Genomic DNA, 26,455 nt, shown 5'->3' with positions numbered 1-26,455 from the left:
TCAGGTGATGGCTTGATTGCAGGAGTGAGATCCTGGCTGTTGAAAGCACCCGCTGGCAAGCACCGGTACTGCAGCCCACACGGCAGATGAGCCCTAGCACCACCAGCGGGGAGTCCATTCCTGACAGTTCCTGGCAATCAAAGGGTTAAATATGATGGTAATGTAGTGGTAGGCTATCTGGGAGGGATGCTAACTGACGCTAACGCTATCTGAAGTCGCCTGTGACACTAATACAGTGATCAGTAAAAAATTCTGCACACTGTACTAATGACACTGGTGACAGGGCAGTGAAAGGGTTAACTGGGGGGCGATCAGGGGATTAAATGTGACCTAGCTGTGTTTTTATTGTGTAAGTGTGTTGCTTGGACTGCTTTCTTCTCTCTCTGGAATGGAATGTGCTCCATGGAGAGAAGATTGCAACATTTCCTGTGCCTGTGTAATGTAAACACAGGCACAGGAAAACCTCTGATTCGGTACAACTGATCAGCAGGTCCAGACCAAACATCATTGACCTGAAACTGGTGAGTGATCGGTGCTGTACTGAATCAGAACACCGCAGAGCCGGCATGTGTGCCTGCCCCCGGCCCATGAACATGGCAGAAGTGCGGATCACATTTATATACATGATTTTGCACAGGGTGGCTGCCCTGTAACTATAAAGCTGCAGGAGGTGGTCGCCAACTTTTTAATGAGGGCAGAATAACGTGGAATACACACTGAAATTTTGGTATAGTGTGTACACAACTTTTCACATCCAATTTAGACTTTCAAAATGAAAAAATCTGAAAGGACAAACTCCAATATTTCTTGTATGAGAACAGAACTAACATTTTTCATTTAACCAGCTAACATCCACCTTATAGCAGTTTTACTGCTACAGGGTGGACTGCCTGCACAAAATCACGTATATATACGTGATCCGTGCTCTTGCCGGCCCGCTCCTTGTAACATCCTGGTTTCGTTTATTCAGCCGGTGATTGGCTTTCATGTAAAAGCAATCCTAGTGGCTAATTAGCCGCAGGATTGCTTTTACAAGCAGCGGAGGAGATGCCCCCCCCCCCCACTGTCTTCCATGACTTTCTCAGGCAGTACATCTATAGGTGAATGGACACTGGCCGACCAATTAGAGAGGAGGTCCTTTCCTATAATAACCCCTCCTATACAGGAAGTACCTCCATTTTTTTCACCAGTGCCTGTAAGGTGGATGGTCATTGAAAGTGTTGCTGTGCTCTTAGAGCATACCGCAAAGTCCAGAATGGTTCCATTAGAGAATCGAGGACTTTCATCTGATCCATTTGGAAGGCTATGAGCTAAAATGGATGTTACCCGAGCCTTGCTGGGTAAGGAGAAGAATCCTCAAGGTTTTGCCTGTAATGCATCCTTACAGCACTGGACCCCGTGCAGATGGAACCCTGTGCAGTTTTAAATCTAACCAAGGCACTTCCAGCGGAGTGCTATACGACTCCAAGGCGGTAGCCCCTCAGCTGCAGGAAGGTCAGGCAGTAGAATTTCTGTCTAAGGAGTCACAGCCTGAGGAGAAGCAGGAGGTCTCTGCCTCCCAGTCTCAGAGATTTTTAGTCCAAGACCTCACTGATATGGTACGGTCTGATTCAGGTTACCTCCAAGAGAATCTTCTGAGTTACTTATTCTTTCCTGGACTCTTTGAAGACTTCACAGAGTACTCAGGCCTTTCCGGTGCATGCTCTTCTTGAGCAAATTATGTATGCTGACTGGGATCACTCAGACAGGGTTTCTGTTCCACCAAGCAAAAAAAGTGTGAAGAAGAATTCACAAAGAGAAAGTGGTTACATGATGGACAGAAAGCGATACCCAAGAAGTCATCAACAATTATGCTTTATTGCAGAATTTGCACAAGATGAGACAATTCCAAAAGAAACAACCTAAAACAAAAAAAATAATAGAATAAGGACGTCATGACCGGCCATGTATGTACAGGTGAAACTCAAAAAATTAGAATATCGTGCAAAAGTTCATTTATTTCAGTAATGCAACTTAAAAGGTGAAATTAATATATGAGATAGACTCATTACATGCAACGCAAGATAGTTAAAGCCGTGATTTGTCATAATTGTGATGATTATGGCTTACAGCTCATGAAAACCCCAAATCCACAATCTCAGAAAATTAGAATATTACATGCAATCAATAAAACAAGGATTGTACATAGAACAATATCGGACCTCTGAAAAGTATAAGCATGCATATGTACTCAGTACTTGGTTTGGGCCCCTTTTGCAGCAATTACTGCCTCAATGCGGCGTGGCATGGAAGCTATCAGCCTGTGGCACTGCTGAGGTGTTATGGAAGACCAGGATGCTTCAATAGCGGCCTTCGGCTCTTCTGCATTGTTCGGTCTCATGTCTCTCATCTTTCTCTTGGCAATGCCCCATAGATTCTCTATGGGGTTCAGGTCAGGCGAGTTTGCTGGCCAATCAAGCACAGTAATCCCACGGTCATTGAAGCAGGTTTTGGTGCTTTTGGCAGTGTGGGCAGATGCCAAGTCCTGCTGGAAAATGAAGTCAGCATCCCCATAAAACTTGTCCGCGAAAGGAAGCATGAAGTGCTCCAAAATCTCCTGGTAGACAGGTGTGTTGACCCTGGACTTAATGAAGCACAGTGAACCAACACCAGCAGATTACATGGCTCCCCAAATCAACACAGACTGTGGAAACGTCCCACTGGACTTCAAGCATCTTGCAGTGTGTGCCTCTCCATTCTTCCTCCATACTCTGGGTCCTTGGTTTCCAAATGAGATGCAAAAGCTGCTCTCATCGGAAAAGAGGACTTTGGACCACTGAGCAACAGACCAGGTTTGTTTTTCTTTAGCCCAGGTAAGACGCTTTTGACGTTGTTTGTTGACAAGAGGAATACGACATTTGAAGCCCATGTCCAGGATCCGTCTGTGTGTGGTGGCTCTTGATGCACTGACTCCAGCCTCAGTCCACTCCTTGTGAAAGTCCACAACACTTTTGAATGGCCTTTTCCTGACAATCCTCTCCAGGCTGCGGTCATCCCTGCTGCTTGTGCACCTTTTTCTTCCACACTTTTCCCTTCCACATAACTTTCTATTAATGTGCTTTGATACAGCACTTTGGGAACATCCAACTTTGCAAATTACCTTTTGAGGCTTTCCTTCCTTATGGAGGGTGTCAATGATGGTTTTCTGCACAACTGTCAGGTCAGCAGTCTTTCCCATGATTGTGATTCCTACTGAACCAGAATGAGAGACTATTTAAAGGATCAGGAACCCTTTGCAGGTGTTATGGCTTCATTAGCTGATTAGAGTGGGACACTTTGAGCCTAGAATATTGCACCTTTTCACAATATACCAATTTTCTGAGATGGTGGATTTGGGGTTTTCATGAGCTGTAAGCCATAATCATCACAATTATGACAAATCACGGCTTGAACTATCTTGCGTTGCATGTAATAAGTCTATCTCATATATTAGTTTCACCTTTTAAGTTGCATCACTGAAATAAATGAACTTTTGCACGATATTCTAATTTTTTGAGTTTCACCTGTAGTTATGCTGTAAAGACAACACAAGGTCTTATGTATAAACAGCACAGGCACATGGGAAACACCCCATGTTGTGGATGTAAACATTAAATATTGATATATAGGACTGTGCATCAAAAATGTAAAGACATTACACATGTACCAATTAGATAATGATATGAGATCTGGTAAGAAATTCAACTCTAAGCATGAATCAAACAAAAATGCACGCAGCACATGAATATAAACTAAACTGCTGGTATGTGCGCCAATAGAAGATATTGAGACTAATAATATCATTGTTTAACCACAAGCCTACAGGGCACTTATACCTCCTTCCTGCCCAGGCCAATTTCCAGCTTTCAGCGCTGTTGCACTTTGAATGACAATTGCATGGTCATGCAACTCTGTACCCATATGAAATTTTTATCATTGCTTTGTGACAGATAGAGCTTTATTTTGGTGGTATTTAATCAACTCTGGGTTTTTTTATTTTTTCTTAAACCAAAAACCACTGAAAATGTTGAAAAAAAAAATGTCAGTGTACATATCCCCTCTGCTGAAAGCCGATTACCGGCTCTCCTCTCGAGCTGTCAGCATGACAGCTCGAGAGGAGAGAAATGCCGATAACCGGCATTTCCCTGTTTACATGTGATCAGTTGTGATTGGACACAGCTGATCACATGACCAAGCCGACATCGTCGGCTCTTTCCGTGATCGGTGATCCGCTGTGTCCAAGAGACACAGCGCACCGCCGATCGCTACGCTGCGTGCTCCCTGAGCCACGCATGCGCGGTGAGAATGGGAGGACGTCATATGCGTCCTCCCAGAACAAGAGAACCACCTTGCATCCGTCATATTACTATATGGCGGGCAGGAGGTGGTTAAAGGCACAATCATCAGGTAAATATAATATGCCTTTTTGAAAGACTTCAGGTAGAACATGACTGGTATGACTGAAAATAGTGTTCATTATTCACTGCACAGGTGGTGAGTGGAACTCTATTTACATCGAAACGGAATTACGCCCCAGGGCCTCCTATATTTGAAACTTTATAGTGACTGCCATATTGACGTTCGTTTATGTCACTTCTTTATCACAGGATGGGGACATTATGTCGTACCTCCTAGATGGTACGCAGCACCCTACCTCCACTACCCTGCGTGGATATTCACATTGTTTCCATGTCAGCTATACATTAAGGGAGGCATTTAGGCCGCATACCGGCGGTGAAGTATATTTATATCATCATTGGCAGAGCCCTGCCACACCAACTTAAGATGACGGATGTCTTATGGAGAAGTCATTATCAATACCAAGTTTCTTCTAAGTTCCATGATCACCCAAATGTCATATTTTGGACACTATTTTCAGTCATACCAGGCATGTTCTACCTGAAGTCTTTCAAAAAGGCATATTATATTTACCTGATGATTGTGTCTTTAAGCAATGATATTATTAGTCTCAGTATCTTCTATTGGCGCACATATCAGCAGTTTAGTTTATATTCATGTGCTGCGTGCATTTTTGTTTGATTCATGCCTAGAGTTGAATTTCTTACCAGATCTCTAACATTGTCTAATTGGGCTCCTCAGTCCATATATCTAATTGGTACAAGTGTAATGTCTTTACATTTTCCTATATATCAATATTTATTGTGTACATCCCCAACATGGTGGTGTTTCCCATGTGCCTGTGCTGTTTATACATAAGACCTTGTTTCGTTGTCTTTACAGCATCACTACATACATGGTCGGTCATGACGTCCTTCTTTTATTATTTTTTTGTTTTAGGTTGTTTCTTTTGGTATTGTCTCATCTTGTGGTGATGGCTAACTGGGGTCTATACCTAAATGTCTAAATATGTGCAAATTTTGCAATAAAGCATAATTTTTGATGACATCTTGGGTATCGCTTTCTGTCCATCATGCTTCTCTTTGTGAATTCTTCTTCACACTTTTTTTGCTGTCTGTTTTTGGTTACTGAGCAGATAAAATATGTTAAGCAATACTAAACGGCCTCAATTTCTTTTGTTGTTATTCAATTTCTGTTCCACCAAACAGGTTTTCTTTCTTGTATCCCATGGAGCAAAGGTTTGTTAAGAAATGGGGGTTGCCTGTAGTGGATGCAGCTGTTTCATCCCTGAATAAATATTTACCATGTCCTGTGGATAATATACAGGCTTTCAAGGACCCAGCAGATAAGAAGCTGGATTCTCTCCTTAAATCCTCCGTCTCTATTGGCATTTGCCAGAGTCTTTCTGACTGTGTCAAGCAATGGATTGGAAGACCATCAGTGCAGGGGGAATGTTCGACCGAGGATTTGGAGGATGTTCCGTGTGCTTTGTGTTTCGTAGTTGATGCTCTTAAGGATTCAATTCAGCAAATGTATCGCTTAGCCCTCTTATCAGTGCACATGCACAGGGTTTTGTGGCTGAAGAGTTGGTCAGCAGAACTGCCTTGCAAGAAATTGTTGGCAGGTTTTCCCTTTCATGGGGAACAGCTGTTTGGGGAAGATTTGGACAAATATATTCAAAAGATTTCAGGGGGTAAAAGTATTCTTCTATTCTCTAAGAGGAAATCCAAACACCCTTCTTTTAAGGTGTCAGGGCCCTCATCTACTAGGCAGTCATTTCCCACACACAGGTCCCAGCCTCCAGGGGTAGATCTCAAAATCAAAACCCGAGGAGGACTTGGGTGTAAAAGTCATCTAAGCCAGATCCAAAGTCCACCTCCTTATGAAGGGGCGCCCCAACTTGTTCGGGTATGGGGAAGGCTTTTGAATTTTGTGGCCGCATGGAGGGCTCTAATCCAAGACAAATGGGTCATTTCCATGATTTCTCTGGGGTACAGACTAGAATTTTGGGTATTTGACTCTCCCCGGTTTCTAAGATCAAATGTACCAACGAATCCAGAGAAAAGAATAGCTTTATTTCAGGCACTTGATTGCCTATTAGCTCAAGGAGTAATCACGGAGGTTCCAGTGGACGAAAGGTTTCAGGGGTTTTATTCAAACCTGTTAACAGTCTCAAAATTAAATGGGGATGTAAGGCCCATTTTGGACCTCAAGGGGCTAAATCAGTGCCTAAATGTCTGATCTTTTCATATGGAATTGGTTCGGTCAGTAGTGGCCTCCCTACAGGAGGTAGATTTTTTGGTGTCCATAGACATCAAGAACGTATACCTGCATGTACTGATATTCATTCCTCACCAAAGATTTATGCGGTTTGCAGTAGGGGTTCAGCATTTCCAGTTCATAGCACTACTGTTTGGACTGGCCACGGCTCCCAGAGTTTTCACAAAAATTCTTGCTCCGGTGTTGGGGCTACTCAGAACTTGGGGAGTATCAGTCACAGGTTATCTAGACAATCTCTTGCTCAGAAATCAGTCAGTGCGAGATCTGAAGCAGGATGTGGTCCTTATGATGCAGATCTTGGAACAGCTGGGCTGGGTTCTCAGCCTCAAGAAATCGGCCATGGAAACAGTGCAGAGACTGCAGTATTTGGGGATGGTCCTAGACATGGTTCAGGCAAAGGTATTTCTGCCTCCAGGGAAAAATTGCACCCTTAGGAATAAGGTTTGCAGTGTGAAGGCCAAGAAGTATTCTTCAATTTGCCTTTGTATGAGGTTGCTAGGGAAGATGGTGCCCTCATTCAAGGCTATTCCCTATGCTCAATTGACTGCTGCAAAGGTACATTCTGTCTGTTTGGAACAAAAAGATTCCAGCCCTGGATTACTGCATATCTGTCTCCAGAGATGCAGCAGAGCCTGAATTGGTGGTCGATAACTCACAATTTGGAGACGGAAAGATCCTTTCGGTGAGTGGTGTGGAAGTTGGTAACCACTGATGCAAGCCTTTCAGGTTTGGGGGGCCATTCTGGAGGAGGCCACAGTTCAGGGAACATGGCTTCCACGGGAAAGACCAAATTGGCCAGACCTGTTGTCTCAAGGTCCTATACTGCACCCAGCTTTAAGTTTGCTAAATTTGATGACATGGCTATTGAAACCCAGATCCTGAAGGACAGGGGAGTGTCGGATTCTGTCATCCCCATCATGTTGGGTGCTAGAAAGGAAGTTTCTAGGAATGTTTATTAGAGAACCTGGAAGGCTTACATTGCCTGGTGTGAAGTTCACAATTTGCACCCATGAAAGTATGTGATTGGCAGGATTCTGTCATTTCTTCAAACAGGGTTGCAGAAGAATTTGGCTGTTGGTACCATTAAGGGCCAGATTTTAGCATTAGCTATTTTTTTCCAGAGGCCCATTGCGTCTCACTGTTTGGTCTGCACTTTTTTACAAGTTGTGATGCGTATGGCTCCTCCTGTCAGGAGCCAGGAACAAAGTTGGCACCTGAACTTGGTTTTGGAGGTTTTGCAAAAGCCACCATTTGAACCTATTAGAGAGATTCCACTGGTCCTGTTGACTCATAAGGTGTTGTTTCTAGTGGCTATCACTTCTGCGAGAAGGGTGTCAGAGCTGGCAGCTCTGTCTTGCAGAGAACCATTTCTGGTTTTGCATCATGATAGGGTGGTGGTGCAACCTCATCCATGTTTTTTACCAAAGGTGGTTTCTGGTTTTCATCTCAGTCAGTAAGAGAAAGATCTCTGCATACCTTGGATGTGGTTCGTGCTGTAAGGGTCTGCTTGAAAGCGACAGCACAGGTCAGGAGGTCAGATGCTCTTTTTGCGTTGCCAGAGAGGCCTAGGAAGGGGCAGGCAGCATCAAGGTGACTATTTCTCATTGGATCTCCCAATTGATCATTCCAGCCTATGGTTTGAAAGGTAAATTCCCTCCCTCTCAGGTAAAGGCACACTCCACCAGGAGTGTGGGGGCATCTTGGGCAATTCGGCATCAGTTTGCAAGGCCGCCACATGGTCTTCGGTTCACACATTCACAAGATTCTACCAGGTGGATGTCAGAGCCGCAGAGGAATCTGCCTTTGGCTGCAGTGTTTTATGGACAGCTGAGTAGGTCCTGAGCGATTGACGGTGGCTGTCATGGTGTCACCCTCCCCTCAAATTTTTTATTGCTTTGGGACATCTCACATAGTCATGAATAGCCTGCTCTGTGTCCCGTGATGTACGATAAAGAAAATTGGATTTTTTTTCTACATACCTACAGTACCTGTAAAATCCATTTCTTGGAGTACATCACAGGACACAGATGTCCCACCCCTTTTTATGGAATGTCATTGCTTGCTACAAAAACTGAGGTATTTCCTGTAGAGGATGGGGTTATATAGGGGAGGACCTCTTCTCTGGTTGGTTGGCCAGTGTCCATTCGCCTATAGGTGGCCTGTACCCACATAGTCATGAATAGCCTGCTCTGTGTCCCCTGATCTACTCTAAGAAATGGATTTTACAGGTAAGTATGTAGAAAAAAATCCAATTTTTACCTTACTGCCATGTCTTTAGGGCAAAAAGTGAGAGGAATTCCTTTAGTGGGCACAGTCAGCAGTAAGCCTAACTGAGGTTCTAACCCTTTCTTTTGTATTGAAAACTTAAACAAAAGATAATGGATAAGTGCACATTTACATGAAATGCTAGGCAGGAAGGATATGTGTATTTTTATTGAAAAGTGAACTTGTCCTTTAATGTTTCATTTTAAGTAGTAGATACAGTATCTGTATATGGTATATTATTCTTTTTAATGTATACATTCATTTATTGGTTGCTGGGTTAGTTATTCTTAGATTGTAGGTAAGAGAGAAAGTGATGGGCATATGAAATATTTATATATTTAGGAGCGGCTCCGGAGATGGACGCTCAGTGAGATGAGCTCCGTCCATCCACCAGCCTGACAGTGGCACGCTACGACCCCAGGGTGTATAAAACAGATCGATAGCCTCACTTACCTCTCGCCATGCAAACGGGCTATGACCCGCCCCCGCAAGACTCCAGGGAAGATGACCAGCTTCTTCACTGCAATTACAACATGCAGCCAAGATGGCGCTGGCTGCACAGAAAACAGCTTCTCAACACAGCATGGGGAGAACACAGGACTCCAGGCAGCATACCACCCAGACTCCAGGCTGAAGGGATCACTGTACCCAGGGGACCCGGGTGATTTCTCTGCCCCCCTGTCCCCCACATCCAGCAGCCCTGCCTAATCCAGGCCCAGATTAGACACAGGATCACCCCCTGACAGGCAATTCTCCCCCCCAGCCACAACTCTGACAGAAAATACTCCATCTGTTATTGAATCCTACCCTGCTTCTGACCAACCTATCACAGAGATTTCCATGAAAAACGTGCTCCTTTCTCTGCGACAAACACTGCATAATGACCTGACAACATCATTATCTCGAATATGGTTCAAATACACGAAAAATGATTCCACCCTATTGAGAACAAGCTAGGAGAAATGTGTACCGCACCCAATGACCTCATAGATGCACACACAGACCATGAAGCCGACATCGAACAAATGAATCTCAAATTGGCAGATTTAGATCGCTCCAGGCGAAACAACATCAAAATCCGTGGCATCTCGGAATCCGTCACTACATACACCATAGTCCCATATATTCAACAATATATGAAAAATCTCATCCCTGCCCTCACACACGTGGAATTGGCTATAGATCGAGCACATCGAATCCCCAAACCATCATTTCTACCAGCAACAGTCCCCAGAGATACACTGGCGCGTATACATTTTTATCACGTGAAAGAAAGAATAAAATGATTGCAGCAAGAAATTTTACCTCCATTCCCTCAGCCCAAGCAAACATCAAATTGTTCACAGACCTACCCAAAGCCACACTCTTCAACCGTAAAAAGCTTGTCACCATAACTAAAGCTTTACGGAATCATGGGATTGGATACCAATGGGGCTTCCCTACGAAACTAAATATCAAACACCAAGGTAAATATTACACAATCAAATCTCTAGAAGCAGGCATCAAACTACTGAAAACGTGGAACATCATCCCAACAGACTCCCACCAAACAACACCCAACAGGCCACAACAGATGGAAGCAGAATGGTCATAACCCCCCGCACAAATATATTTTCTTCTCGCCCTACACCCTGGGCCTCACTCACTAAAGCATAAGCTGGCAATCGGCCCCAGATCGAATATGTTGAACTTTCAAGTTCGTCTCAAGCATGAGCTCTCGAATGAGTCATGCTTACCTGTGCCTCCACATTTTACAGTAGCTGTTATTGCTACACATGTTACTTGTGTTTTCTGCAAGTCTTTTTTATCCCTGTTTATAGCCCAATCTACCAGTCAACAGTCACTAGAATCACCCCTCCCAGCAACCCCACTTATACAAGTGAACGCTCTTACTACAACTAAGACCAACCCAAACCCAGCAAACTACACACTTGACGGTCCACCACCTCTGTCATGTGGAAAATCACACATCTCCACAATACCTGAAACACCACCGCTATGAGATTCTACCCATCTACAATCAACAAAATGATTACTATAACCTCACTAAATGTCCGGGGCCTTAACTCCCAGTTCAAAAAGGTCCTTACTCTCAAGAGAAATCCGCTCCATACAACCTGACATCCTATTCCTACAGGAGACCCACTTTGCCTCATCCAATATTCCTAAACTCAACATTCTCCACAATGTATATGGCAACAAACCCTAAAAAGAAAAATGGCGTCATTACAGCCATACAAGACTCCCTACAGTTCCAATTCATTTCTGAAACAACAGACCCACAAGGCCGCTACCACATATTGAACTGCAAAATCAACGATACTCCATACACACTGGTGAACGTCTATGGTCCCAACACCAGTCAACTCCAATTCTTCAACAAACTTAACTCCATCATTACTCAACATAGAAAAGGCAGATTACTTATTGGCGGAGACTTTAACATCATTGGTAACCCCCTTCTGGACTCTTCCAAAAAAAGATCTTCAAAACAGTCCTTCAACCAATAACTTCATTCAAACGATCTTTACGACATCTGGAGATGCCAACACAGTACAGAGAAGGACTATACCTACTACTCTCCATCCCACTTATCCTATTCCAGAATCGACTTCTTCATCACCGATAAATGGACCCTACAACACGTCACCTCCTCCAAGATCGAAACTATCACATGGTCAAACCATGCTCCAATCAATATCTCTCTTGACAGCAAACAACATTCATAGATTCCCCGAATATTGCGTCTGAACGCGACCTTGTTGAAAAATCGAGACTACAAGCAACAAATACTAGATGCTCACAAGACATTTTTTGAACTTAACGATACACCTGATACATCCATACCCATTCTTTGGTCAGCCTATAAAGCATACATGAGAGGTATTTTGATACAACTAAATGCCCGCATTACCAAAAATAGAACCCAACAAATAGATGAGCTCCTCGCCTCAATTAAAACAAACGAAGAAAAAAAAAATTCCTAGACCCAGCAACCTCCTCATCCCTCACAACAAATAGAAACAAATTAAGATCCCTTCTACTATACAAAAATGATCTAAATCTCCAAAAAATTAAAGCCAAATTCTACTCATTAGGCAAAGCCAGCTCACTATTATCCAAAACAATAAAACAAAAACATCTAAAATCCAAAATAGCTTCAATTAAACATCTGTCCACAAATACCCTACATGCAAACCCGCAAGATATAGTTAACGCCTTTGCAGAATATTATCAAGACCTATACAACATCAAAAATTACACAAACACTGTCCAACCAACAGTCACATCCATTCAACAATTTCTCCACACGACCAACCTCCCCCAGCTATCCTCAGACCAACTTGACGCCATCTCTATCCCAATTTCCCCCAAGGAAATAGAAACAACGATTAAAACACTCCCACTCAACAAATCTCCAGGAAATGACGGATACACTAATGAATACTACAAACACCTGTCCACAGATCTATCACCGTATCTGACCAAACTCTTCAACCATGCTGCCACAACAAGCTCATTTCCCAAAGACATGTTACAAACCATCATAACGACCATACCAAAACCAAGGTTTGATGCTGAACGCCATTTTATCACTATACTCACATCCATTCGCTAGAGTATGGACAGACGGCACATTATCTGACCCCTTTGACATCTCTAACGGCACCAGACAAGGCTGTCCACTCTCCCCGATAATATTTATACTCCTTATTGAACCCCTAGCTTCCAAACTCAGAGAGAACTGATTATTTACAGGAATCGCACACCTCAACGTAGAACACAAAATTAGCCTATTTGTGGACAATATTATACTAATGGTGACCAACCCAAAAACGTCTTTTAAAACGATTCGCTCACACCTCCATATCTACTCAACAGTTTCATACTATAAACTTAATGAACACATATCTTCCATACTAAACCTCCACATTTCACCCCAACTCCAAACCCAACTAGCAAACAAATTCCCCTTCTCATGGGAAACAAACAACATTCCTTGACTTACACTAACAACGGATCAATTATACTCCGCAAACCATAAAAAATTTCTTGAAACTATTCCCCGAGAACTAACTACACTCCGTATCTCAGAACTCTCCATACTAGGGCGAGTGGCAACCCTAAAAATGTTAATTCTACCCAAAATCTTATACATATTCCGCATACTCCCCATACCAATCCCCAACTCATTCTTTTCTAGTCTACAAACAATCCTCACAAAATTTCTATGGAACTCGAAAAAGCCCAGATGCACCACAAATCTCTTAATATGCCCTACAACTAAAGGAGGAGCAGGACTTCCACACCTCAAGTCTTATTACAGAGCAACGCTTTTAGACCAAATATATTTCTGGTGGAACCCATCGAAAGAAAAAATTTGGTCCATAATGGAAACCCTTCCTTTTCACCCCCTTAAACCCCAAAATATAATCCTAACTCCACCAACCAACCGCATAGAACACAAACTAAAACATCCCTGCATACAAACCTCCCTACAAGCATTGCGTGACCTCCTATCCACCAAATTCAAGGACATCAAACAGATCCCCACTCCAACAAATATATTGCATCTTCTTATACCCTTGTTAGACTTATCTCATAGGACAAAACAAGGTATAACTAATATAACAGACCTCTACGCCAACCAATTTATATGCCCCTTCCAAATTCTTCAAGCAAAATATAATCTCCCTAATTCTGAAAACGTCACATACCTAAGAATTGCTCACTGCCTACAAACAATACTACCCCACTCCACTAAAATACCAATTACAGCATACCTTTTTTTCACCAAATCTCAATACCCAGGTAAGGGTATCTCTACTTTCTATGCATACCTCACAAACCTACAATTCACGCTACAAACTACTTCTCTTACCAATTGGGAAAAAATCCTACCAGAACAAATAACCTTACAATGCTGGGAAATGCTTTCAACATTACATATAAAGCTACCCGATGCAGCTCCCACTGGGAGTCATATCTAAAAATACTCCACCAATGGTACCTGACTCCAGTCAAACTCTCTCTCTACTACCCAGAAGTCTCCTACATGCTGGAGACAATGCGGGGAGACAGGCTCAACATTACATATTCTCTGGTCATGTAAATCACTTAGATCCTTCTGGAATGCTACTTTCCAACTAATATCTGATATAATCAAAATCGTGATTACCCCGAACCCCTCATTAGCACTCCTACATATCGGAATCAAGAAATTCTCCCCTCACTCCCGCACAATTATCACCCACACACTTTTTGCTGCCAAAATAAATATTACCAGATTATGGAACACAAATAACGCCCCAATTACCTCACTAATTATAGACCTCGACATCCAATGTGAAATGGAGAAAAAATCCGCAATCAATACTTCCTCCCACCTTAAATGTAACCAGAAATGGACCCGATGGTTAAATCACCCAAAATGTTCTGTACAACCCTGATTACACTCAAATAGTAAAAACACCACCTAAACCTAGACTGGTACATCCTTATCCACCCAGTTATATCTTTCCTCCCTTTCTCCCCCCCACCCCCATCTCCCCTACCAATAACCCCCCTAACAACCCAACTCCTCACCAAGGTTCTTCATACATATATAAATACCTCTGACGATATCGCTAAATGAGACCAACTCCACCATTGCCTAATGAATGGAATAACAACAACAATGCTCAACTGTATTATGTTTTATTGCAATATTGTATGAATGAACAATGTCTCATTCCTTTGTTTTTTCCCTGAAAAATTCAATAAAAATATTGGAACATAAAAATCCATGAATGGGGAAGTCTCTACGGTGAGATGACTGAACTTGAGTACTAGCGGAGGATCCTGTTTTAAGTATTAATGTTTTGCTTTGCCTCTTTTAAGCCTAAATTAATAGACATTTTGTATTCTTTTAATGTTGCTTCTGTTGTACCATGATGTTCAAACAATAGTTAACAAAAAAAAAAATGTCTGCACCAAATGGGAAGAAAGTCAATATGCCAACTGCTGTATTAGAATACCTGCTGATATCCAGAGTATTGTAGAAGGGTCAGTGGTTCTGTCGAGTTGCCTGGGTTGTTTGGTGGAGGATTCACAGAGTGAATTGCAGCTGCACAAAGAACACCATATAAGAGTGAACGCTGCTGGAATTGAAAATTTTGTGGAAGAATATATAATTGAAATCAGTGGTTGAAAAGAGACTTTTCTTTTTTGCACTGGACACTTTCTTTCAATTTTGAAATTATCTTTTATTATTGAATCATTTTGACATAGCACGGTTTATTTATTATACTTTTTGATTCACACTGATGTATGGTTCACATCACACAATATTTGTTTACTGCTGATTTTGCACAGTTATATATTTTGTTGTTTTTTTATATTTATTGATTAATCGTGCACATTTACAGGCTCATCTCAATAAATTTAAATATCAAAAAGTTAATTTATTTTAGTAATTCAATTCAAAAAGTGAAACTTGTATATTATATAGATTCATTACACACAGAGTGATATATTTGAAGCATTTTGTCAGGGCTCCAGGTATGACCAGAAGTGTGTGGACTGACACAGGGAAACGCAGGCTTCAGATATGGTATAAACAATATAATTTATTAAGACTAACAATACAAAAACGCAGTGCAAAACTAAACATAAACACAGTGCAAACAAACCAAACCAAACCACCCACCGATAACAATACATACAATACAAAGAGTAGTCAGGCAGACCGGGTCAGTAGCAAACGGGCAAACGGAGTACCAGGAACAGGCGGGAGAGTGGTCGGGGTCACAAGCTGGGTTCAGTAACTCACGGGCAGCGCGGTACAGAGGGTCAGGCAGAGAATGGTCAGGGTCAAAAGCCAGGGATCAAGCAGGAGAAGTCAGCAGAGGTCAGGATCAGGCAGGGTCGGCAACAAGTCAGATAGGAACAGGAATACAGGACACAAGGTACAGGGGCCCATGGAAAAACACACACCAAGGCCCTGACTGTGAGTCTGGCCATTCCTTAAATACAACCCCTGCAATCAGCTTCAGATGTTTGGCTGATTGCAGGGGTGAGTCTCTGATTGCTGAGAGCACCCGCTGGCCAGCCCTGGTACTGCAGCCCACAAGGCAGGTGAGTCCCACCATTATTGGCAAGTCCATTCCTGACACATTTATTTCTTTTAATTTTGAAGATTATGGCTTACAGCTAGTGAAAACCCAAAATTCAATCTCTCAGAAAATTAGAACACTGTGAAGAAGTTCAATATTGTAGACTCGTGGGGGAAGAGTTATTAAATTGGAACATGCAAAATCTGGCGCAGCTCTGCATAGAAACCAGGCAGCTTCCAGGTTTTATTGTCAAAGCTTAATTGAACAAGCTGAAGTTAGAAGCTGATTGGTTACTATGCACAGCTGCACCAGATTCTGAGTGATCCAGTTTTAGTAAATCTCCCCCTTGATGTCACACTATAATCAGCTAATTAACTCAAAACACCTGAAAAGGTTTTTCTGAGCCTTTAAATGGTCTCTCAGTCTGGTTTAGTAGGTTACACAATCACTGTTTAGGTTGTCCAGAAGACAGTCATTGAAGCCCTGCACAAGAAGGGTAAGTCACAAAAGGTCATTGCTAAAGAAGCTGGCTGTTCAGAGTGCTGTATCCAAGCATTCTAATGGAAAGTTGAGTGGAATGAAAAAGTGTGGTCAGGGGCGGACTGACCATTCGAGCACTGCCCGAGGGCCCAGGGTCATTAGGGGGCCCCATGAGATGCCCTTGATACCTTTCACAGGCTTTTTTGGGTGTGGTTTGAGTGTTGGCGAGGACACAGGAGCCCCATATTTTCTTATTGTCCGGGGGCCCCATGAGTTGTCAGTCCACCCCTGAGTGTGGTAGAAAAAGGTGCACAAGCAACATGGATAATCCTAGGAGGATTGTGAAGCAAAGGCCATTCAAGAATTTGGGGAAGATTCACAAGGAGTGGACTATTGCTGGTCTCAGACACCTCTTACCTGGGTTAAGGAGAAAAAGGACTGGACTGTTGCTCAGTGGTCCAAAGTCCTCTTTTCAGATGAATGTTAATTTTGCATTTCATTTGGAAATCAAGGTTCCAGAGTCTGGAGGAAGAGTGGAGAGGCACAGATTCCAAGTTGCATGAGGTCCAGTGTGAAGTTTCCACAGTCAGTGATGAATTGGGGAGCCATGTCATCTGCTGTTATTGGTCCACTGTGTTTTATCAAATCCCAAGTCAGCGCAGCCCTCTACCAGGAAATTCTAGAACACTTCATGCTTCCCTCTGCTGATCAGCTTTGAGATGCTGATTTCATTTTCCAGCAGAACTTGGCACCTGTCCACACGGCCAAAAGTACCAATACCTGGTTTATTGATCATGGTATCACTGTGCTTGATTGGCCAGCAAACTCGTCTGACCTAAACCCATAGAGAATCTGTGGGGTACTGTGAAGAGGAAGATGAGCGACACCAGCCCCAACAATGCAGATGAGCTGAAGGCCGATATCAAAGCAACCTGGGCTTCCATAAAACCTCAGCAGTGCCACAGGCTGATCACCTCCATGTCACGCCACATTGATGCAGTAATTCATGCAAAAGGAGCCCCAACCAACTATTGAGTGCATACTGTCTGTACATGGACATACTTTTCAGTAAGCCAACATTTCTGTATTAAAAATCCTTTTTTTATTGGTCTTATGTAATATTCTAATTTTTTGGGTGAATTTGGGGTTTTCACTAGCTGTAAGCCATAATCATCAAAATTAAAAAGAAATAAATGCTTGAAATACATCACTCTCTGTGTAATGAATCTACATAATATGAGTTTCAGTTTTTGAATTGAATTAATGAAATAAACTTTTTTATGATATTGTAATTTATTGAGATGCATCTGCATACTGATTTTGTACAAGGGTATATGAACAGATTTTATTGCTATATTTTGCACATATTGATATATTTTTGCACATGTTGAACATTTTTTGCTGGTTTGCACAGTTATGTAAATTGTATTTATTGGTATAATTGCACATATAATAATATATATAGTTATCTTGTTATAGGGTAGAGAGACATTAGCGCTGTATACAAACCTTCTAAAATAACCATTATTATGATGGACATCAAGATATTGGATGAAGCGCTCTGCTATAATAATGCTAAAAAACAAAATTTTATACACAAATGTAAAAGTGACTAATACTTAAATAATATATGTGCTAAAATTATATAAAAAAATTCATATAAGACCAGTCTGCCCCCAAGTGGCTAAAACTGGTTATACATGTGCACACACAGCAAAAATAGAAAGTGACCAGGTGCTTGGGTACATAAATAGTGTCTTAATAAATACAAAAGGTTTTAAAATCACAGTGAATACTCATAAAAAGTGCCAAGTGTTTAAATAACAATAAATATACATATAATATAATCATGTGCAAAAAACATGCTATCACTCTTCTGTGAAGAAAATATATATATATAGAAGTGCTTTTTCATTCAAATAGTGCTCAGACCAAAGTGTCACTCCAGTGAATCAATCCTAAATATCCAGAGTGCCTCCTCACCTCCAACATTCGACCCCTAGAGGTCACAAATCATTTATTTAAATGATGTTCCAAAAAACCGACATCAGGATATAACTTGCCCCACGATTCAAAATCTCAATATATACGATGCCTCAGCCATATGTCCATGGACCATGGAAGATTTAAGCACAAAGAGAGATCTCCATAGCGCAATATGTAGTTTTATTATAAAGAAAAAAGCAGATAGAAAACTCACATGTTCTTAGAAGTGTACAAGCAGTTTCCCCATATCCTATGGGTGTAATAGGAAATCGTGTTTGCCGAAAACCGGAAATACGTCACCGGAAGTGCATCACCGAGCTCCACCCGGAAATGACGTCAATGAGCTCCACGCGTTACACCACTGTCACGTGGCTTCTTCAGGATCAGATCCGGTGACGTATTTCCGGTTTTCGGCAAACACGATTTCCTATTACACCCATAGGATATGGGGAAACTGCTTGTACACTTCTAAGAACATGTGAGTTTTCTATCTGCTTTTTTCTTTATAATAAAACTACATAATGCGCTATGGAGATCTCTCTTTGTGCTTAAATCTTCCATGGTCCATGGACATATGGCTGAGGCATCGTATATATTGAGATTTTGAATCGTGGGGCAAGTTATATCCTGATGTCGGTTTTTTGGAACATCATTTAAATAAATGATTTGTGACCTCTAGGGGTCGAATGTTGGAGGTGAGGAGGCACTCTGGATATTTAGGATTGATTCACTGGAGTGACACTTTGGTCTGAGCACTATTTGAATGAAAAAGCACTTCTATATATATATATATTTTCTTCACAGAAGAGTGATAGCATGTTTTTTGCACATGATTATATTATATGTATATTTATTGTTATTTAAACACTTGGCACTTTTTATGAGTATTCACTGTGATTTTAAAACCTTTTGTATTTATTAAGACACTATTTATGTACCCAAGCACCTGGTCACTTTCTATTTTTGCTGTGTGTGCACATGTATAACCAGTTTTAGCCACTTGGGGGCAGACTGGTCTTATATGAATTTTTTTATATAATTTTAGCACATATATTATTTAAGTATTAGTCACTTTTACATTTGTGTATAAAATTTTGTTTTTTAGCATTATTATAGCAGAGCGCTTCATCCAATATCTTGATATTTAATTTATGTGTCCCATGGTATAGGGTGTAGATGATAGCAGCTAGCTATATATAAGGAGTCTGTGGAGCGCAGGTGGATATATATATTTTATATATTTTTTATTATGATGGACAGCCTTACTGGCCAAAAGGAAAATGTGGGAGACAGCAGTGGGGAGACAGGCTAGTGCACCTACCATGAAGTGTTGAAATGCCATGAAATTAAGAGCACCCATTATACTTTTAGATTACTGAGAGGCTTACTTCGATTTCATTCTTACTGATAATTGTATTTTTATACATTTATTATAGAATATGCTACGGAGGCAAGACGATTTGGAAAATGGTGCTGCATGGTCTATTTCTTCAGAATCCTCTGATGATTCTTCTAGTCCTCAGCTGTCCAGCAGTGTTGGTCAACCTGTAAAAAATATTGTTCAACCAGCGGTTCAGGCTTTTCCTCCAGATATAGAGATAGCCTTTGCCAAGCGAGGGGAGATACGCTATTCAAAAGAAGATGGTTTTCTCCAAAGAAAAGATGAAGAGACATTCAAGGAAAATGTGGTGGTAACAACAGAATCTGTACCTAGTGGGAATGCGCCATATTCTAGGACATTAAGCTATATCAGTGAAGCCAGCTTTGATGCTGCACTGCCAGATCTTCAGAAGCAAGATGGGCCTCACATCGTGTTCACATCAGACAGTGATGTTTCTGAGGTTTCTGCTACTTTTTCACCTACACTTGAGAGATGTAAACAGTCATCACTTACTAAAGAATTTAAAACTGGCACATTGCACATTGCAAGAGAAGCTAACCTCGAACATTCTACCCCCTTTGATGTGCAGTCTTCTCCAATGCTGGCACAGAAGGATGCTTCAAATGTAGATGAAAATAAGATTATAAAAGTTAAAGCAGAAGAGCTATTGATCGATCATCATCAAAGTTCAGTTAAGGCTTCTCCTACTTATTGTCCTTGTTTGGACACTGTTAATGAGAAGAATCCAACTGAACAAGTAATATCCATTGAAACTACAAAAGTAAAATATGTGGACATTGGTTTGGAAGTGGCAATCAGTTCTTTAAGTTCAACCTTGGATGACTATAGAGGTCAGTTTCCTGAGCTTCAAGCACTTGAGCGGGAAGTCAAACACCTGGAAGGGATTCTTATGGTAAGATCTTTTTTATCTTCAAAATTCCTTTAATACATCATCAGTTATGCATAGGAATCTTGTTTATATACACTTGAGGCAGAATCACATATTGTACTTTTTTTATTATTTACACTGCTCAAAAAAAAATTAAAGGAACACTTTTTAATCAGCGTATAGCATCAAGTAATTTAAACTCCTTGCATATTGATCAGGTTCGTTAAGTACCAGAGGGGGTTGTTAATCATTTTCAGCTTCTTTGGTGTTAATTAAATTAACAACAGGTGCACTAGATGTGCAACAATGAGATGACCCCTAAAACAGGAATGGTTTTACAGGTGGAGGCCACTGACATTTTTTTTCCCTACTCATCTTTTCTGACTGTTTTTCACTAGTTTCGCATTTGGCTAGGGTCAGTGTCACTACTGGTATCATGAGGCGATACCTGGACCCTACAGAGGTTGTACAGGCAGTCCAAATCCTCCAGGATGGCACATCAATACGTGCCATTGCCAGAAGGCTTGCTGTGTTTCCCAGCACAGTCTCAAGAGCATGGAGGAGATTCCAGGAGACAAGCAGTTACTCTTGGAGAGCTGGACAGGGCCGTAGAAGGTCCTTAACCTATTCACAAAACCGATATCGGGTCCTTTGTGTAAAGAAAAACAGGATGAACACTGCCAGAGCCCTACAAAATGACCTCCAGCAGGCCACTGGTGTTAATATCTCTGACCAAACAATCAGAAATAGACTTCATGTGGGTGGCCTGAGGGCCCGATGTTCTCTAGTGGGCCCTGTGCTCACTGCCCGACACCATGGGGCTCGATTGGCATTTGCCATTGAATGCCAGAATTGGCAGGTCCACCACTGGCCCCCTGTGCTTTTCAAAGATGAGAGCAGGTTCACCCTAAGCACATGTGACAGATGTGAGAGGATCTGGAGAAGCCATGGAGAATGTTATGCTGCCTGTAACATCATTCAGCATGACCATTTTGGTGGTAGGTCAGTGATGGTCTTGGGAGGCATATTCATGGAGGGATACACAGACCTCTACAGGCTAGACAATGGCACGCTGATTGCCATTAGGTATTGGGATGAAATCTTTGAACCCACTTTGTTGAAGGAATTAATACCATTGAATGGATCCCACACTCACCTGACCTAAATCCAACAGAACACCTCTGGGATATCACGTTTCGGTCCATCCGACGCTGCCAGGTTGCACCTCAGACTGTTCAGGAGCTCAGTGATGGCCTGGTCCAGATCTTGGAGGAAATACCCCAGGACACCATCCGTCATCTCATTAGGAGCATGCCCCGTCATTGTCAGGCATGCATACAAGCATGTGGGGCCATACAAACTACAGTACTATTTTGAGTTGCTGCAATAAAATTTCAGCAAAATGGACTACCCTGCTGCATCATTTTTTCACTTTGATTTTCGGGGTGTCTTTGAATTCAGTCCTCTACAGGTTGGTCATTTTTATTTCCATCAAACAATGGGGCATCCTTACATTCCTAATACAATACCCAATCCATATCAATATAGATATCCAGCATGAAATTTTCCCCATTGAAATCTGTTGTGTTTTCAAAGTGTTCCTTTAATTTTGTTATGCAGCGTACATTACTTTTTTTATTATAACCTCTACCTTAAAAAGAAAATACAAATGTTAGTCATATTTTGTTTAGTTGAAAATAAACAGCATATGCACACAGACGCATAAAGACACAAACACACACCCCATTACAATATGTTCAAAGGAATAAATGAAAGTCTGTAATTTGCCACTGTGTGCTGCAATCACAAGTCTTGCTATTCCATCCCTATTCTTTGGCATAGCATTAAATGGAAACAGAAGCTTGTATATGGTAAACTATCTGTGAGTAAAACAACAAATAAAAACAAACAAACAATGTTAACTCTAGTGAAGGATTTGGAAATTTGGCCTGGAAGACAAACTCAACCAAGGGGCCCTTTCAGGTAGAGATGCTTCCTGTGGGTTAAAGAGACTGCACCATGTAAAGTGTGCCACAGTGCCGCAGTGAAAGGTGGCTATTGTAAAGATTTAGCTGTGGTTCACACATATGCTGGTTTGCATACATTTTCTCTTAGATTATAAGCTCCAAGGAGCAGGGCCCTCCTAACCTTCTTGTATTGAACTGTATTGTTGCTGTATTGTCTCCTGTTATATTGTAAAGCGCTGAGCAAACTGTTGGCGCTATATAAATCCTGTATTATAATAATAATAATACATTTTGAACTGCCAGAATCAGATGACATTAGTAATAACGTGCTTCTATGGAGGGTGTTTAAATATGTGGTTCAACTTCACTGTTTTTAAAAAAGGGTAATGTGCAATTTTGGAAAAGTGCGTTCTGAATCCAGTGCGGTTTGGTATCAGTTCTTTGAGAGTGATGGACACAATAATGCACCACATACTCCTACTCCTGCTTAGTTTTGGGTCTGGCTCTAACACTCAATTCAGTCCTTGGAGAACCACAGGTTACAGCGTTCCATATTACTATTTCTCCGGGTACTGTAGAACTATAGGTTCCAGCACCCTATACTTGCACCACTCCTATTTCTGGAAAACTATAAGTCCCATCGATCTATACCTGAGTTGCCCCTGTTCCTGGAAGACTACAGGTCTCAGCGTACCTTATATAACTCCAGTGTAACTCCTAAAGCACTGCTATGGACACACCACATATCACTACTCCTGTTTAGTTTTGGGTCTGGCTCTAATACTCAATGCAGTCCTTGGAGAACTACAGGTCACAGCGCTTCATATTACTATTTCTTCGGTTACTGGAGTACTACATGTCCCAGCACTCTATACTTGCACCACTCCTGTTTTTGGAAGAGTATAAGTCCCAGCGATCTATACCTGAGTCTCCCTTGTTCCTGGAACTGCATGGCCCCTCATCACCATTCTTCAGTGACAACGTTCATGGCACCACTCAGTGTCTTCTTGTTGGCATCTTCACAATAGGGTCTGCTACGAGCAAGGGTGTTCATTCACTCACCATTCGTCAGCACATGCTCAGAATCATACCTTAACCAGCTTCAATACTAAACATTGAGGAGTACCTTACCCAACCATATTATTAACCTTACAAATGTATGTTGAGCTATAACACCACACAAATCAACCCACTATCATAATATATGCATATATATGTTGACCCTAGTAACAATTTGATATGTTCCTATCAGTACATGACCCACCAAATCAAACAGCCCACCCCCAACCTCCTATAGCCCTATACTGTATACACGGCTCGGAATTAGGCAGGTCTGCTCAGTATGGCCATCTCTATTGCAATTTCTGCATGCACTTGATAGCTCAGAACTCTTAATTGGCAGCAGAGCTTCTACTTTGCATAAAGATATATTACTTTTAACTTTTCCCTCAACTCGCATAGACAGATGCGTCACCTTCTTCTATAAATGTTGGGTCAAACGATACATATAAACTTGAACCAATGACAAGATCACAGCAAGAATGAGAAATACCACAACAGGATGCATAAAGCTATAGTAGCATTATCTCTCTATCGCTGCAGTCTCTTTGTAAAGGTTTTCCCTTATCCCAATCTGTTAACCATTTCTGTATCCTCCCACCCACACCAGGATTCAGGGCTCCAGAAAAGCAGGGTCATTATAGTTGATGTTTGTAGACAGATTGGCAATATAGAGTTCCACATAGTTTCATCCCTGCTCCTGGATTTCTGAGACATTGCCCAGGGGACACCGTGCACCTCTAGCTATTGTTCGGTTCAAGGAACATCTTAGTTCCATGACTAACATTATATCAGTATCCTTTAGGACATAGGAGCAAACTCTACGAAGTCCTAAATAATACACAGGTGCTTCCTTCCTGACAATGATCTTCCAATCCAGCACACAGAGTGAACCATTGTTCATTGTGAACCCACAGTTCACATTCCTTGTTTTGAAGAATTGGATAGGTTATGTTCCTCCCTAACCAACAACACTTAATTTGTATATATTATACAGTTGTGTCCATAAATGTTTGGAGAGACTCCGGCATGATGTTACACAAGTCCTGTTGATGGGCAAAGTCTTTCTAAATTTTTATTAAATTGTCCAAACAATAAAGAAGCCTTATATTGCCAGTTATAACTTTAACTTTCCCTTTTGTCATTCCTTCCCTGAATGTTCATCAGAATAAATTTGTGATGCGGCAGGGCAAAGACACACTGCCAACCAGATGACCATCTTTCATCCATGTTCCAGAGACCTTGCCAATCTCTCGCTCCACTAGGACTCTGTAAATTAAAACAAGAGCAGAATCAAATTCTTATCCATAATATCTCTTAGCTTGCTATTGTCACTTCTAGAACCTCATTTGCAGCCTAGGACCTTAGTTTTTCCTGGTTTCTGCAACTCTGAACAAACTATTAAAAAAACTGATTTCTTTAGGATAAACCTAACTAAAAATGAATCTCCATCATCTGTAAAGAGGAAGAGAGAAAAAAAAAAGTAGACCTGAATGCCGCTTTTACCAACTTTATTTTAAACCAAACATGCATTCATCTGTTAGGTTACGGTGTAATAACTCCCCTTTCAGGTGGACTTTGGATTATTCCACCTGAACTTGGAGAAAAAGAAAAAAGAAAAAAATAATATAGAAAACAAAAACAATAAAACAAAAAACATATCCAGAGGCTTATCCTTGAAACTACTAAAAATGCTTCAAGGTCCTCTAATATTCCAAAAACCAAAGGCCAAATCTCTGAGACTTGCATCTAAAACATATTTCATAGCACATAAACGTTAACCAGAAAATTCTCACCTTCTATACAACTCACTAGGGGCTGCTAACCAAAGATTTGTTTCCCCCAGTGTTGTACCTCAGTGAAAAAGAGGCTACATCCATTTTAAGTCTATTCAATTTTTCCATAAACTGATGCCTTCTGTACTTTAACTGAGTGTTTTCAGATTGTAATTGCAGCATTTTTATTTTGAAAGGGTCTTGGCTATGACTACTATGAGCTCTATGCCATGGATTGCTTCCCCATCTGGCAGAATAAACTTCAGTGCGCCTTGGTGTGGTTCTAGGGTACCGAGATTTTCTTTGTACATTATTAATATACACCAAACAGTACCTTGCAATATGTCCCAACTTTTTACAGGCAAAACACCTGAGAGCTGGCCTACCAGCATAGGCCCTACTCTGAGTATATGGCAATGGAGACTCACATTGCTGCCTAACATTACTATGGTTGCAATCAACAGACTTCACACTTTCATTGTCTGAGGAGCAGTCACTATCAATGGATTCATCAGATGTGCTTACCAAAGGGCCAGACACATGTTCCATTTCCACTCCTGAGTCAGTTTCATGAGCTCTTGCAACACTTTTATTTGAATATTTCTCATCCAAATCATTAACTTTTATTCCAACCATAGAAACATTACTTATAACACCGACATGCTCTCCTGATTGCTGCTCTAGAACCTCTATCTGTGCTGAACACTGAGACTACTCTAGCACATCTATCTGTGCTGAACCACTGAGGCTGCTCACTCTCCACCTGCTTAGAGGATACCTTCATTATAGCAGTCTGGGCCTTGTGTAGCTCCCTCCTAAGCATGGCTATGACATTTTCATTCTCTGCTTCCCTTTGATTTAAAGATATGATACACTGTTCCCTCAGTTTACACGTTTCTTCC

At 41.4% G+C, this 26,455-nt stretch overlaps 1 protein-coding gene across 2 annotated transcripts in view; it reads left to right on the top strand.

Annotated features, from left to right (window-relative positions):
- LOC149451927 (rho family-interacting cell polarization regulator 1-like) overlaps positions 1-26,455 on the top strand; it is a 1,274,165-nt gene that overhangs the window by 1,126,023 nt on the left and 121,687 nt on the right. For both annotated transcript variants that reach the window (XM_089689951.1, XM_089689952.1), the window contains exon 13: positions 19,919-20,776. In XM_089689951.1, the coding sequence (XP_089546077.1) occupies positions 19,919-20,776 (858 nt within the window). The remainder of the gene's footprint in view (positions 1-19,918; positions 20,777-26,455) is intronic.

This window comes from Staurois parvus, unplaced genomic scaffold, assembly GCF_062004578.1.
Source record: "Staurois parvus isolate SC_StPar_1 unplaced genomic scaffold, SC_StPar_1.0 ptg000505l, whole genome shotgun sequence".
Classification (NCBI taxonomy): domain Eukaryota; kingdom Metazoa; phylum Chordata; class Amphibia; order Anura; family Ranidae; genus Staurois; species Staurois parvus.
This window is presented reverse-complemented; position numbering and strand designations above follow the sequence as displayed.